The 14182-nt window shown below is 41.9% G+C and overlaps 1 protein-coding gene across 1 annotated transcript in view; it reads left to right on the forward strand.

Moving 5' to 3' along the window:
• The first annotated feature begins 536 nt into the window (after positions 1-536).
• The window catches only part of MAP3K8 (mitogen-activated protein kinase kinase kinase 8), a 21013-nt gene continuing 7367 nt past the window's right edge, over positions 537-14182 (forward strand). The window contains exons 1-3 of the mRNA XM_007470905.1: positions 537-892; positions 9408-9575; positions 12515-12776. Coding sequence (XP_007470967.1) covers positions 554-892; positions 9408-9575; positions 12515-12776 — 769 coding nt within the window. The 5' untranslated portion in view covers positions 537-553. The remainder of the gene's footprint in view (positions 893-9407; positions 9576-12514; positions 12777-14182) is intronic.

The following is a 14182-nucleotide window of genomic DNA, read 5'->3' on the forward strand; positions in this document are numbered from 1 at the left end:
CACTGGACTGCCAGGGAAGTCCCAAGGAGTTTCCTTTTTTAAAAAAAAGCCACCCATGGCCTAAAAGCCACAGAGATCATGCAGGGAAGATTGTCCCCTGTGGCAGGGTTGGAAACGGTCAAACGAGCGCCGAACTAAAGGTTATCTGAAGTCCCTTTCTTCACTGTCTGCGCACTTGACCTCACACACACTGTGGCCAGAGCCCTTATTTTATTTGTTTGTTTGTTTTTGCGATATGCGGGCCTCTCATTGCTGAGACCCCTCCCGTTGCTGGAGCACAGGCTCTGGACCGCGCAGGCTCAGCGGCCATGGCTCATGGGCATGTGGCATCCTCACGGACCGGGGCACGAACCCGCGTCCCCTGCATCGGCAGGTGGACTCTCAACCAATGCGCCACCAGGGAAGCCCACCCTAATTTTATAAACAGAATCGTATAGAAGCCTGTTCCCAATCTTTTCGTGTCAGTTTCCCATTGATCTCAAATGCAAATACAAATACAGTAAACTAAGTAGTTGAGGTTTCTTTTGCAGACTCTCTGGAGAGCCTGACAGTGATGGAGTTCATGAGCACTGGAAGTGACAGCAAAGAAGAAATCGATTTATTAATGAAACATTTGAACGTGTCTGATGTAATAGACATTATGGAAAATCTTTACGCGAGTGAAGAGCCTGTGGCCTACGAACCCAGTCTGATGACCATGTGTCAGGACAGCAATCACGAGGAAGAGGGGCGTGCCGACTCCGTGCTGCTCAGCGGCCAGGAGGGGCCTTGGCTGTCATCGGTCCGATATGGAACCGTGGAGGATTTGCTTGCTTTTGCAAACCACATATCCAACACCGCAAAGCGTTTGTACGGACACCGACCACAAGAATCTGGAATTTTATTAAATATGGTATGTGTTTTCCTGATCAGTTGAGTGCTATGTGTTCAGCTTACTACTGCTGCTGCACTTAATGCTGAGTGGGATTTGAACTTGGTTCAGACTGGCTGCCAGGTATGGTTTTTAAAAATGGAATATCTGTAAGAGTCACCTCCATGTGAAAGGTGCAAAAAACAGTCTTCGTTAAAAGTTCCATTTATAGAATCTTTTCCATATTTTAGGAGTAGTTCTACAAATAGGTAATTAAGAAGAATGAATTTTAATTTAACAATTCACTGAAGAGCTCATTTGTCAATTAGGCCGAAGAGAAAGGCTTCCTGAGATTCCTTCATCTGAGAGAGGAATAAAGACTTTGTCTTTAATGAACATGTATTTTTTATGTAGTACAGTTGATGTATAATTTTTTATAAGTTATAGGTGTACAATATAGTGATTCACAATTTTTGGAGGTTAGACTCCATTTATATTATTACGAAATATTGGCTGTATTCCATGTGTTACATGGTATATCCTTGCAGGTTATTTTATACATAATAGTTTGTGTCTTTTAATCCTCTACTCCTTTCCCCTTCCCTCTCCCCACTGGTAACCACTAGTGTGTTCTCTATATCTATGGTCTGTTTCTTTTTTGTTATATTCACTCGTTTGTTTTATTTTTCAGATTCCACGTATAAGGGATAGCATACAGTATTGGTCTTTCTCTGTCTGACTTATTTCACTTAGCATAATACCCTCCAAGTCCATCCATGTTACTGCAAATGGCAAACTTTCATTCTTTTTTATGGCTGAGTAGTATTCCATTGTGTGTGTGTGTGTGTGTGTGTGTGTGTGTGTGTGTGTGTGTGTGTGTAGAACACATCTTCTTTATCCATTCATCTGTTGAGGGACAGTTGGATTGCTTCCATTCCTTGGCAATTGTAAATAACGCTGCTATGAATATTGGGGTACATGTATCTTTTCAAATTTGTGTTTGCATTTTTTCGGATATATACCCAGGAGTGGAATTGCTGGATCACATGGTAGTTCTTTTTAGTTTTTTGAGAAACCTCCATACTGTTCTCCACAGTGGCTGCACCAATTTACACTCCCACCAACAGTGCAGGAGGGTTCCCTTTTCTCCATATCCTCTCCACGTTTGTTATTTGTGTTTTTTGATGATGGCCGTTCTGACAGGTGTGAGGTGATACCTCATTGTGGTCTTGATTTGCATTTCCCTGATGATTAGAGATGTTGAGCATCTTTTCATGGGCCTGTTGGCCATCTGCATGTCCTCTTTGGAAAAATGTCTATTCAGGTCTTCTGCCCGTTTTTTAATTGGGTTGTTGTTTTTTTGATGTTGAGTTATAGGAGCTGTTTACATATTTTGGATATTCATCCCTTCCTCATTGGTTGTATCATTTGCAAATATTTTCTCCTGTCCAGTAGGTTGTCTTTTTGTTTTGTCAATGGTTTCCTTTGCTGTGCAAAAGCTTTTAAGTTTAATTAAGTCCCATTTGTTTATTTTTGCTTTTATTTCCTTTGCTTTAGGAGACAGATCCAAAAAATATTGCTACAATTTATGTCAAAGAATGTCTGTTTAATTTTTTTGAAGGCTGAATTTTTGTGCTCCTCTCTTGTCACATCTTGAAACGTCACGATATTAATACTGGCTAAATTCAGTTCTTGCAGAAATGTAGTTTGTGGGCAGTAAATAGTTATCCACAGATTCACTCTCTTTAATTGACAAAGTATGAATGACAAGGGCTATACTTGTTTAGTCAACCCAAGTATCCAAATAATCCAAAATATTATGACAACATTTAGTTGCCACAGTAGGGGATCAGGTGATGTGTTTGGGTGTGGTCAGTGTCTTAGTCTCTCAAAGGTGAATGTAAGTGCTGGCTAGAGGTGATGTAATTTTTTAAAAAGGACAATTCACAAAGGAGTGGGTGGGAACTTGCAAAACACGCTTATTGATGAAAGTGCCTCCTTTCCTTTGGTGTATCTAAATGGCAAGAAGGCTAATGTATGGGGGGTGGTGCCGAACAAGTAAAGATTCTGGACCGAGTACTTAATTATTATTATTATTTTTTGCATACCACATTTGTTCAGTTCAAAACAGCACAGTGATTTAGGTCAGCTGTGTAGTGAATTGTTTTGTTAGAAGCCAGTTGTGTTCAGCTATAGCTCAATTTGCAGCAGAATTGCAAAATTACCTTCCCCCCCCCCACCAAAAAAAGATTACATTTTGCATCATTGTATGACTTGCTTTGGTCTGGATATACCAAACTGTACTTGATAGTTAACTTTGCCTTGAGAAGAGTACTTCTGTTTATAAATGGGAAGTCATAATTTGAACAAGGGTTAATACCTGTTTGTCTTAGCTAAAATATAGCTGGAGAATTCTGGTTCAAAATAATATATATATCTATAATCAGAAACATAATTGTTTATGTATTTCTCTCTCTTTTTTTTTTTACGTATTTATTTGTTAAAATGGGTGTCTTAAAGGAAAACATGCAGAATAAACACATTATTTTTGCTTGTAAATATGTAGAGACTTGGGCTTATTTCCCCTGGACTATCAGACTGATGAGAGATGGGCCATAGAATTGGGAATGTGCAGAAGGGAATATGGGGAAAATATAAAGAATACAAAGGAGTAGCTTCCTGAAGGTTTTGGAGTGAGGGACACAAAAAAGCTAATGCAGCAAACGAGAGAAACGAAGGCATTAAAAGGAAGTGAAAATATTAGCAGCAAAGGGTAAGAGTAGATTGTTGTTAGTCCTGTCATGGAGCCTGTGCTCCAGAAATGAATCAAGGCATATTTGGGAGAAAATTTGCAAATAGGACATATCAAAAAAGCAGGGATCTTTACAACTTTCAAAAAGCGTTTTGTTGGGCTTCCCAGGTGGCACAGTGGTTGAGAGTCCGCCTGCCGATGCAGGGGACACGGGTTTGTGCCCCGGTCCGGGAAGATCCCACATGCCGCGGAGCGGCTGGGCCCGTGAGCCATGGCCGCTGAGCCTGAGCTCCGCAACGGGAGAGGCCACAACAGTGAGAGGCCTGCGTACCGCAAAAAAAAAAAAAAAAAGCTTTTTGTTTTAAAAAGTGATCAAGAATATAAAATACAGCAAGAAGACCTAACCTTAAGATCCACAGGAAAGTAAACCATGCCTTATTTGGCAAATCACCCTGTGACTGATGGCTCAGGGGGCTGTGGTTGGCTTTCCTGTCACTGTCCTTAAGGATTAGATGCATCCCTGTGACAGCTAGTAGCCTGTCACAGCACCGTGTTTTATAAATAATGGCACAAGAACGGTGACTTGCCATCCCAGATCATAGCCAGTCTGAGACAAGATGGTGAAGGAGGCCACGTTGGCTTCTGGTTTCCTTCAACCTCACATGTGTTCTCCTGGGAACCATCCCACCTTCAAGACCTTCCTCTTCCCATGGTCCTCCCCCTAAGACTCCATCAAAACTTTTGTCTCCTGGCCTTGCTGCTGTCTGTTTCTCTGCTTTACAAGATGATCTACCCAACAGATTGGTTCCAAGGTAATTATCTACCCAACAGATTGGTTCCAAGGTAAAGTCGACCTTCACGTGTATCTACGTATGGACCAAATGCTTTCCTTCCAGTATCCATCCATTCATTTGCTAGACAGAGCTCAGACTTCTACAGGGTATGAGGTGGTTCTCCAGGTGCTAGAGATACAGTTTGTGTCCCCTGGTAGCTTTCTGCCTGCTGGAGAGGGCAAGTAGACAGGTAATTGTAATGCACTGTACATTACAGCTAGCCCTGATCACTATGGGAACGCTCAGGTGGGATACCTCACACAACCACGAGGGTGAGCAGGTGGAAAGGAGTAATGTCAGATAGGCTTCCAAGAGGAATTAAAAACAATTTTTTTTTTTTTGGCCGCACTACACAGCTTGTGGGATCTTAGTTCCCCAACCAGGGATTGAACCCAGGCCCTCGGCAGTGAAAGTGCTGAGTCCTAACCACTGGACCGCCAGGGAATTTCCCCAAGAGGAATTGATGCCTAAATTACTGAGTTGGAATCAGCCAGATAAAGGGGCTGGAGAGCAGAGAATGTTTCAGATGGAGAGAATGGAGTCACAGACGCCTGGTGTATTACAGGCAACCTACAACCACAGCGCCTGTGGAGTTAATTAGACAGGGTGGAGGGCCCAGGAGTTACAATCATATCCTGGAGCATAGGCATGTAAAATGGTGGTCTGCATGTGTGTGCAAGTGGGTGCTATTTTCCTGAAAATAATATTTAAAAGATTCCACCAACATCCAGCAGGACCTGGGGAAGAAACTTTAGGAGACTAAGCCAGGGGTTGCTTTGTGTGAGGGTGCTACAAGTTACTTATAATCTAGACCAACTCTCATCCTCATCTGGGGATGAATAACCTAAAATGGGTTCTAAACACTCAACTCTTGGGTGATTATTTGGGAAACTCAAGAGCCCCAAAGAGCTTGCTCATAGATGTGGGTGTGAGATGCTGTCCTGCTCCACAGGCTTAGTCACGGATTCCTGGTTTCTCGGGGTTAAAAAAAACCTTAAAGATACTTGAGTCAAGCTCTCTGTCTGAAGCTTGAATCACCCCCTTTATCAGCTCCAATAATTGCTGGGGCATTTTGGTCTGTGCTTGGAAACCTGTGATGAAGCATGCATCATATTCTAGGGCATTTAATGTCATATCGGGCCAATGCTGATTGTAGGGAAGTCCTTCTTTAGAGGGTACTAAAAGCCATCTCTGACTCCCCTGACTCCTAAGCCCTACTTCTTGGCCATAAAAATGTGTATATACATATACAAGGAGGAGTTGTGAAGATGGCAGGCCCTTGAATTAAAGTGCCCAGCATGTGTCTCAGCTCTGAAACGGACTAGCTGGGTGACATTGGGCCAGTCATTACAACCTCTGTGCCTCTGTTTACTCATCTGTAAAATGGGCAAATGGCCGCCTTCATTCCATACAATGAATGCACGTGACCTGTGTACACACAGTGCGTGTTGAAAGGATGCAACGCCACCCTTGTAATGAGTGTTAATGTAGAATACCTTTGCTTAGCTCCCAGGAAGCATCCTGACCAGGCCCACCTGTGAATGGCTTCACGAAGGAAGAAATTAACATACCCCTTCCAGAGCATCACCAGAAAATAAACCAGTGCATCTAAGGAAAAAAAATGGAAAATTTTATTTGAGCCAAAATAGAGGATTGTATCCTGGGAAGAGCATCTCAGAAAGCTCTGAGAACCGTTCTGCCTGTTAAGATCCAGGGACTTTGCAGAACCACAAACTGGCCAGCACTTGCATGTCACACCACACGTTCAGGGACCGTCGTCTGAGGTGGCCCGGGAGAACTTGCGGGGTGTCTGGAGGAAGGTCCCCAGAACGTTGGCGATGATAAACTGCAGCGAAGGAACCGTAGCATTTGGTCTAAAGAGAAGGCCAAGCCGTGCTCAGTGATGTGTAAACGTAGACGTTTAACAACTGTGTTTTGGTCACAGCTCAGCTTTAATTACAGCCTCTGGAAGATCAAAGGCTCTTACCTAAAGAATAGGAGCTGTGGCTTTGGGGTCAGACAGACCTGAGTTTGAATCCTGACTGTTGCCGCCTAGTGAGTTCCTTAACCTCCTGAAGCCAGTTTCCTCATCTGTGAGTGGAGATAAAAAGAGCCCTTACGTCACAGGCCTGTTGTGAGAAATTGCTGAGTTAATGTATGAAGTGCTCAGCACAGTGCCTGGCCCAGAATTAACGCTGGGTAGATGGCTGGCGTTACTACTCTCCATCCTGTCGGCTAGGAGGGCACCACATCAGTGGGTCAGGGCAGATTTGGGTTGGACAAAAGTAAAACTTTCAAGTGAAGTAAGTCAGACACAGACAAATATCACATGATATCACTTATACGTGGAATCTAAAAGCATGATACAAATGAACTTATTTACAAAATAGAAATAGACTCATAGACATAGAAGAAAAACTTACGGTTTCCAAAGGGGAAAGGGAGAGGGGAGGGATAAATGAGGAGTTTGAGATTAACAGTTACACACTACTATATATAAATAGATAAACAGCCAGGACCTACTGGTTACAGCCCCGAACTTGAACCTGGCTGTCCCTTTGCCGTGGGACCAGCAGAAGCAGGACAGAGCCAGATCCCACGGATGTAGAACAAAGGAACTATAGCACAGGGAACTATATTCAATATCTTGTAATAACCTATAATGGAAAAGAATCTGAAAAAGAATAGATATGTATAACTGAATCACTGCCGTACACCTGAAACTAGCACAACATTGTAAATCAACTATACTTTGATTAAAAAAAAATTTTTTTTTTAAGTAAAACTTTTTTTTCCCAAAGGTGAGTTAAGCCCTGAAGTGGATTCCTGGAGAATCGAATGAAATTGGGTCTGTAAATATTTAATAACAAGGAAGAGGCAATAAAGCGAGTGCAGCTGAGCGCCGTGAGCGTGGTTCTGTCTGCGTGTGGTTCCCAGTGTGCTGCAGAAGTGGCCTCCAGGAACTTGAGGTGACACTTCTTGAAAGGAGGTCATATTTCAAACTTGGCAACGCCGCGGTCTCCACTTAGTCGTTGTCCCTCTCGGGACCTGCGCAGAGGCTGCACTCAGTGAATACTGAAGTTTTAAGTGTAGTGACTTCACATTTCAAAGTAATAGCGTTCTTTGCTTCATTCCCTAAAAGTGAGCACCGCCTGTTCATGGGGTGTAGCTAAGATTAGCAACAGTAGGTCCTGAGTGAATAACGCTTACGGCCACCAGGATTATTCCCAGAGCAGGGCCCATGTAAGGAGCCCCATGCATCTGGAGATGAATCAGAGTCTACCCTTTACCCACGTGATCCGCACTCCCCTTCACCCTCTCCCATTCTTGAAATAACTTCATGTCACTTTGATAGTTTCATAATTCCCGAATTCATAATCTGAAGTCGTAATATTGCTAATGAAACGTAGGTAAAACCTGTATTTTTGAGACTCTAACCCTTGAAAGCATACCCAACACATTGTTTTTAGGAATGTGCTCCAGGTCATGTCTCCCACGGACTATCTTATTAATTTGTTTTCATTTGATTTATAATTATTTCTCCTCTCAATTTTTCACTTTTGAATAATTGACATAGACTTTATATGCAGTAAAATACACAGATCTTTAATATCCAGTTTGATGAGTTTTGACAAGTGTACATACCCTTATAACCCACACTGCTATCAGGATATCTCTCTCTTAATTTTTTTTAATTGTTATTTTTATTCATTTATTTAAAAATTGAACTATAGTTGATTTACAATGTTGTATTAGTTTCAGGTGTACAGCAACGTGTTTCAGTTATACTATACTGTGTATATATATATATATATATTTTTTTTTTTCAGATTCTTTTCCTTTATAGGTTTTTGCAAAATATTGAGTATAGTCCCCTGTGCTATACAGTAGGTCCTTGTTGGTTATCTATTTTATATCTAGCTGTATGTATATGTTAATCCCAAACTCCTAATTTATCCTGCCCCCATCCCCTTTCGTAACCGTAAGTTTGTTTTCTATGTCTGTGGGTTTATTTCTGTTTTGTATATAAGTTCATTTGTGTCATATTTTAGATTCCACATATAAGTGATATCATGTGTATTTGTCTTTCTCTGTCTGACTTACTTCACTTAGTATGATAACCTCCAGGTCCATCCATGTCGCTGCAAATGGCATTATTTCATTCCTTTTTATGGCTGAGTAGTATTCCACTGTGTATATGTACCACATCTTCTTTGTCCATTCCTCTGTTGATGGACACTTAGGTTGTCACTCTCAGCTTTTGAGTCGGCTGGTTTTCAGACCTCTTGTTCAAAGTGTTTACTGACACGTGAACCTTCAGAGGTCAGGGGTCATCTGTCTCTTGTTCATCGCTGCCTGCTCAGCACCAAACAGGGTGCCTGGCACATACCATGCACTCAGTAAATATTAAATGAGTGAATGGATGAGAAATGGTTCTGCCCTTACTTTGCTTACGTGGCACTGTCAACTCATAGCCCTGGCATAACACATTGTTTTCCAGAATCCTCTGTGATCATCAGTTCATTTCCCTACTCTCTATGAGTGTGCGTCACCTCTGAGTAATAGGTATGCAGACTAACAGGTTAGCACATTTTAATTGGAAATGAGTCAGCTTGCATGCACAGTTTACATTTCTGCAATGTTTATTTTCAGCCTTTTGGTCACAGCAGTCATGGTGCATTAGGTAAATCATTTTTAAAGTTCTCTTTGGCAGTGAATTACTCACACGTAGATAGAAATATGATCAGGTCTGACCAGGGATGTGTTTCTGTTACATGCTTTCTCTGTTTTGCTGAAGCTGTAAATAGGAGCTCTAAGAGGCTTCTGTACACTGTTATGATTATATACGGTGACATAAATTTTGAACCCTGAGTGTAGTAATGCGGTCTAACGTAACCAGTTTCTAAAGGGCGGGTCTCAGAAAAGGACTTTGCTGAAATTCTTACCCTCCTGCATTTTTGTTTTGTTGTAGGTAATCACTCCCCAGAATGGACGCTATCAGATAGACTCTGATGTTCTTCTCATCCCTTGGAAGCTGACTTACAGGAATATTGGCTCTGATTTTATTCCTCGGGGGGCCTTTGGAAAAGTGTACTTAGCACAAGACATAAAAACTAAGAAAAGAATGGCATGTAAATTGGTACGTATTTCATAACCAGGCAGGGTGCCCTGCGTGTTGGCATTGGGGCTTTTGCGTGTTCCTTTATTTACTTTACTCAAAGCTGGCTACCCTTTGACTGCCTCTTATCTAAGGGTGCTGTGTCCAAATAAAGCATCTCTGTTTTATCGATTTGCTTGCTACCTGCCCCCAAGTCTGCTTAAGGGCGTAGTTGATTTTAATCAGTTTGCTCTGATAACAAAGAAAGTACCAGCTTCTTTAGCGTCAGCTTGGATAACTTCAACCCTCTTCTGGTGGCTGAAGGGGAGCTACCCTGCAAGAGCACATCTGTTTGCTGCTGCTTTAATGCCACCCACTGGGGAGGGGACCAGGCAGGGAAGCAGACGCTGGGAAAACTGTAAGGCTCCTCAGGACTATAGATTAAAGGGCTCAATTTCAGAGAAAAAAAACCCATCTCTTCTTCTTTTTTTTTTTTTTTTAAGATGTTGGGGGTAGGAGTTTATTAATTAATTAATTTATTTTGCGTCTTCGTTTCTGTGCAAGGGCTTTCTCTAGTTGTGGCAAGCGGGGGCCACTCTTCATCGCGGTGCGCGGGCCTCTCACTATCGCGGCCTCTCTTGTTGCGGAGCACAGACTCCGGACGCGCAGGCCCAGTAGTTGTGGCACACGGGCTTAGGTGCTCCGCGGCATGTGGGATCCTCCCAGACCAGGGCTCGAACCCATGTCCCCTGCATCGGCAGGCAGATTCTCAACAACTGTGCCACCAGGGAAGCCCCCCATCTCTTCTTATTGAGCAACCACTGCCGAGGTGCCCCACTTTGGAAAACCGTTTGGCACGACCCAGCAAAGTGAATGCACACACGCCCTGTGACCCAGCAATTCCACCCCTGCAGGTGCTCGCCCAGCAGGCATGCCCACGCAGTCACCAGAGCCACGTGCTAGAGTGTTCATAGCAGCAGTATTTGTAATAGCCCCAAACTGGGAAGTTTCCAAGTGCTGAAATATGGTGTATTTACATACTGGGATGCTGTCCAATGAAGAGAAGAAATGATTTACAACTTCCTGTTGACGATGATAGATCTACATTAGGTTAAGCCAGAGTAGCTGGACATAAAATAGGATCTACTGTATGAGATTCTTCTTACGTAAAGGCCAAAAAAGGCTAAACAAACCCATGCTGTTGGAAGTCCCATTAGTGGCTGCCCATGAGGAGCAGGGACAGGCAGGGGGTAGCAGGGGGCTTCAGGGCGCTGGTGGGCTTCTTTTTCCTGATCTACATAGTGGTTACATGGGTGAGTTCAGTTGAAAATTTATTGAGTTTGATACTTAACCAGTTTTGCACTTTTGTGTATGTCTGTTCTACTTTAAAGTTTTGGGGTTTTTTTAAGTGCAATAAAACAAACTCACTGGGCTTCCCTGGTGGTGCAGTGGTTGAGAGTCCGCCTGCCGATGCAAGGGACACGGGTTCATGCCCAGATCTGGGAAGATCCCACATGCCGCGGAGCGGCTGGGCCCGTGAGCCATGGCCGCTGAGGCTGCACGTCCAGAGCCTGTGCTCCGCAACGGGAGAGGCCACGGCAGTGGGAGGCCGGCGTACCGCAAAAAACAAACAAACAAACAAACTCACTTTTGATTTAACGAAAACAAAACATAAAATAATTACTGAATATCATCTCAGTCTCTCTTATTGTCATGTGGGCCTTGTTTGTTCCCCCTTAAAGGGTGGCCAGAGCAGCTGTTATTAAAAGGAAGAGGGCTTCCCTGGTGGCGCAGTGGTTGAGAGTCCACCTGCTGATGCAGGGGACACGGGTTCATGCCCAGATCTGGGAAGATCCCACATGCTGCGGAGCGGCTGGGCTCGTGAGCCATGGCCGCTGAGCCTGCGCGTCCGGAGCCTGTGCTCCACAACGGGAGAGGCCGCAACAGTGAGAGGCCTGCGTACCGCAAAAAAAAAAAAAAAAAAAAAAAAAAGGAAGAAAAGGAGGTGTTATAGTAAGTTACCTGAAGGTTGCATTTAGGAGATATGTCCAAGCTAAAAAAAAAAATCTGGAGACATTATTTATAGCTCTTAGAACCAAAGTGTTCTGTTTTTCAGTTTCATCGCAAAAGGCGTGGGAAATAGATTTGTGGGTTTGTTTTCCTTGCAGTCCTTATATTTAATATTTAAGCCATACTTTTTCTTAAAAAAGAGAAATATATAAGATGATTAACAACCCCAAACAGGTCCAAAAGGATGCAGGCTAGAGAATGAGATCCCTTTCCTTAAAGTAACTACTGTTAATGGGTTCTTACATGTCCTTCCAGAGAATTTCTATGGACATGTGTATGTATGGTTGCACAGTTTATTACAAATGGGAATATAATATATGTACTCCTGCATCTTGATTGTTTTCAGTCTATCAGTGTATTTTGGAGACATTCCATATCATTTCTTTCTTTATTAATGACTTCGGATTTTCTGTAGAGTAGATGTGGCCAGTGCTTATTTAAATGCATTGTTAGAACACAAACCGAGAGACCAGAGACATTATATTATTTCATGACAAGGAATATTGAAAATATGGCCTAAAATCTAGGTGCCATAGAAATGACATGTATAAAAGATGGGAGATTACCTCCTTTGTTTCAATCATCATGAAAAATTCTTCGGTTGGGTATCTATACTCTAAATGAAAGCAGTATTTCATTGTTTTGTTTTTTCTTTTCTTTTTTTTTTTTTTTTTTTTTCTTATTGTTTTGTTTTTTCTTTTCTTTTTTTTTTTTTTTTTACCTTAAGCGGACATGAATGTAAAGGTATATCTCAAGTAAACATTATCTTAACTCAGGAGTACAATTTCACAACACGTCCGAGTATCCTTGAGGGCATTTATTTTCCTTCTGGTTTGTGAGTTGACCTATGCTGTGTATTCTTTTCTTTATCCTGGGGTTGTTTAGAATCTTCCTTGCGTTTTGTGTTCTAGATCCCAGTAGACCAATTTAAGCCATCTGACGTGGAAATCCAGGCTTGCTTCCGGCACGAGAACATCGCTGAGTTATACGGCGCGGTTCTATGGGGCGAAACTGTCCATCTCTTTATGGAAGCAGGCGAGGGAGGGTCTGTCCTGGAGAAACTGGAGAGCTGTGGACCCATGAGAGAATTTGAGATTATTTGGGTGACAAAGCATGTTCTCAAGGGACTTGATTTTCTGCACTCAAAGAAAGTGATTCACCATGACATTAAACGTGAGTTCTCCTTGGACATGTCCCTTTTTGGCTTTAAAAGGACTAGTTAGACCCTAGGCACATGGCTCCTCCTTCAATCTGAAGGTCCTCGGTGGCAGGGAAGACACCCCTCCGTGCCAGCACTCTCCCCCTTTCTCTCTGGGTTCCTGAGATACATTTTCGAGTCCGGTGGGGTCACAAGAGCTTTCAAAGTCATAGGGAAGGCTGATTTTCCAACTGTCGTGGAAGAGATTATAGCCACATATCATTAACGACTGCCTTGTTAATAGGCTTTAAAAATAGTAACATACTTAAAAACACAGTCAACATTTTTGAAAAACAAATTGCTTTTTAATTTTGAATACAAATTTGGCAATAGTCCATTAAAGAAGCTTTCACTGACTGCTTTCTAGGAATAAGAGATTGTGGGGAAATACACAAGAGAGATCTGCTATGAACCCCTAATATCTAAGGGTAAACTGGACTGGCAAAACTTGTCCTGACAAAAATTGGGTATTTTACTTTTTTGTTTTAGAAAGTGGCCTGATAATACTATGCTTATGTCTTAGAATTTGAAACTCAACATATAAAATGTAAAAAATATCTTTCCCAGCTTTATTGAGAAATAATTGACATATAACATTGTGTGAGTTTAAGGTGTACAAGGTAATGATTTGATATATGTATATATTGCAAAATTATCACCACAATAGGGTTAGTTACCATCCATCCATCTCATGTATTTATAATTTTTTTGTGTGGTGGGAACTTTTAAAATCTATTCTCTTAGCAACTCTCCAATACGCCATTCAGTATTATGGACTATAGTCACCATGCTGTACGTCACAGCCCCAGAACTTTTTCATCTTATTATTGGAAGATGAAATAATATTCATCTTATTGTTATTTTTCATCTTATTATTTGTAACCTTTGACCACCTTCTCGAATTCCCCCCACCTCAACCCAAGGCAACCACTCTGTTCTCCGTTTCTATGTTTGTTTGTTTTTTTCTTTTTTAGATTCCACATATGTTAGATCATACGGTATTTGTCTTTTCCTGTCTGACTTATTTCATTTCGCATAATGCCATCAAGGTTCATCCATATTGTCACAGATAGCAGAGTTTCCTTCTTTTTTTATGGCTGAATAATATTCCATTCTGTATACCACACAATTTGTATGTATATATTATGTATCACAAAAATTTATATATATATACAAATCTTCTTTATCCATCCATCCATCAATGGACACTTCGGTTGTTTCCGTGTTTCGGCTGTTGTATCTTGAGGATTATTCATGGCTACAATCATTTATATCCACCTTGGCTGAATTCTTGACAAATCTGAAGTGATTTTTACCTAAACTCTCACCCAGATTCATCCTTCTCTTTTGAACACAGTAAAAGCCCATTTCAGTAGGGAAA

The sequence above is a fragment of the Lipotes vexillifer genome, unplaced genomic scaffold (genome assembly GCF_000442215.2).
Source record: "Lipotes vexillifer unplaced genomic scaffold, Lipotes_vexillifer_v1.1 scaffold439, whole genome shotgun sequence".
NCBI lineage: Eukaryota > Metazoa > Chordata > Mammalia > Artiodactyla > Lipotidae > Lipotes > Lipotes vexillifer.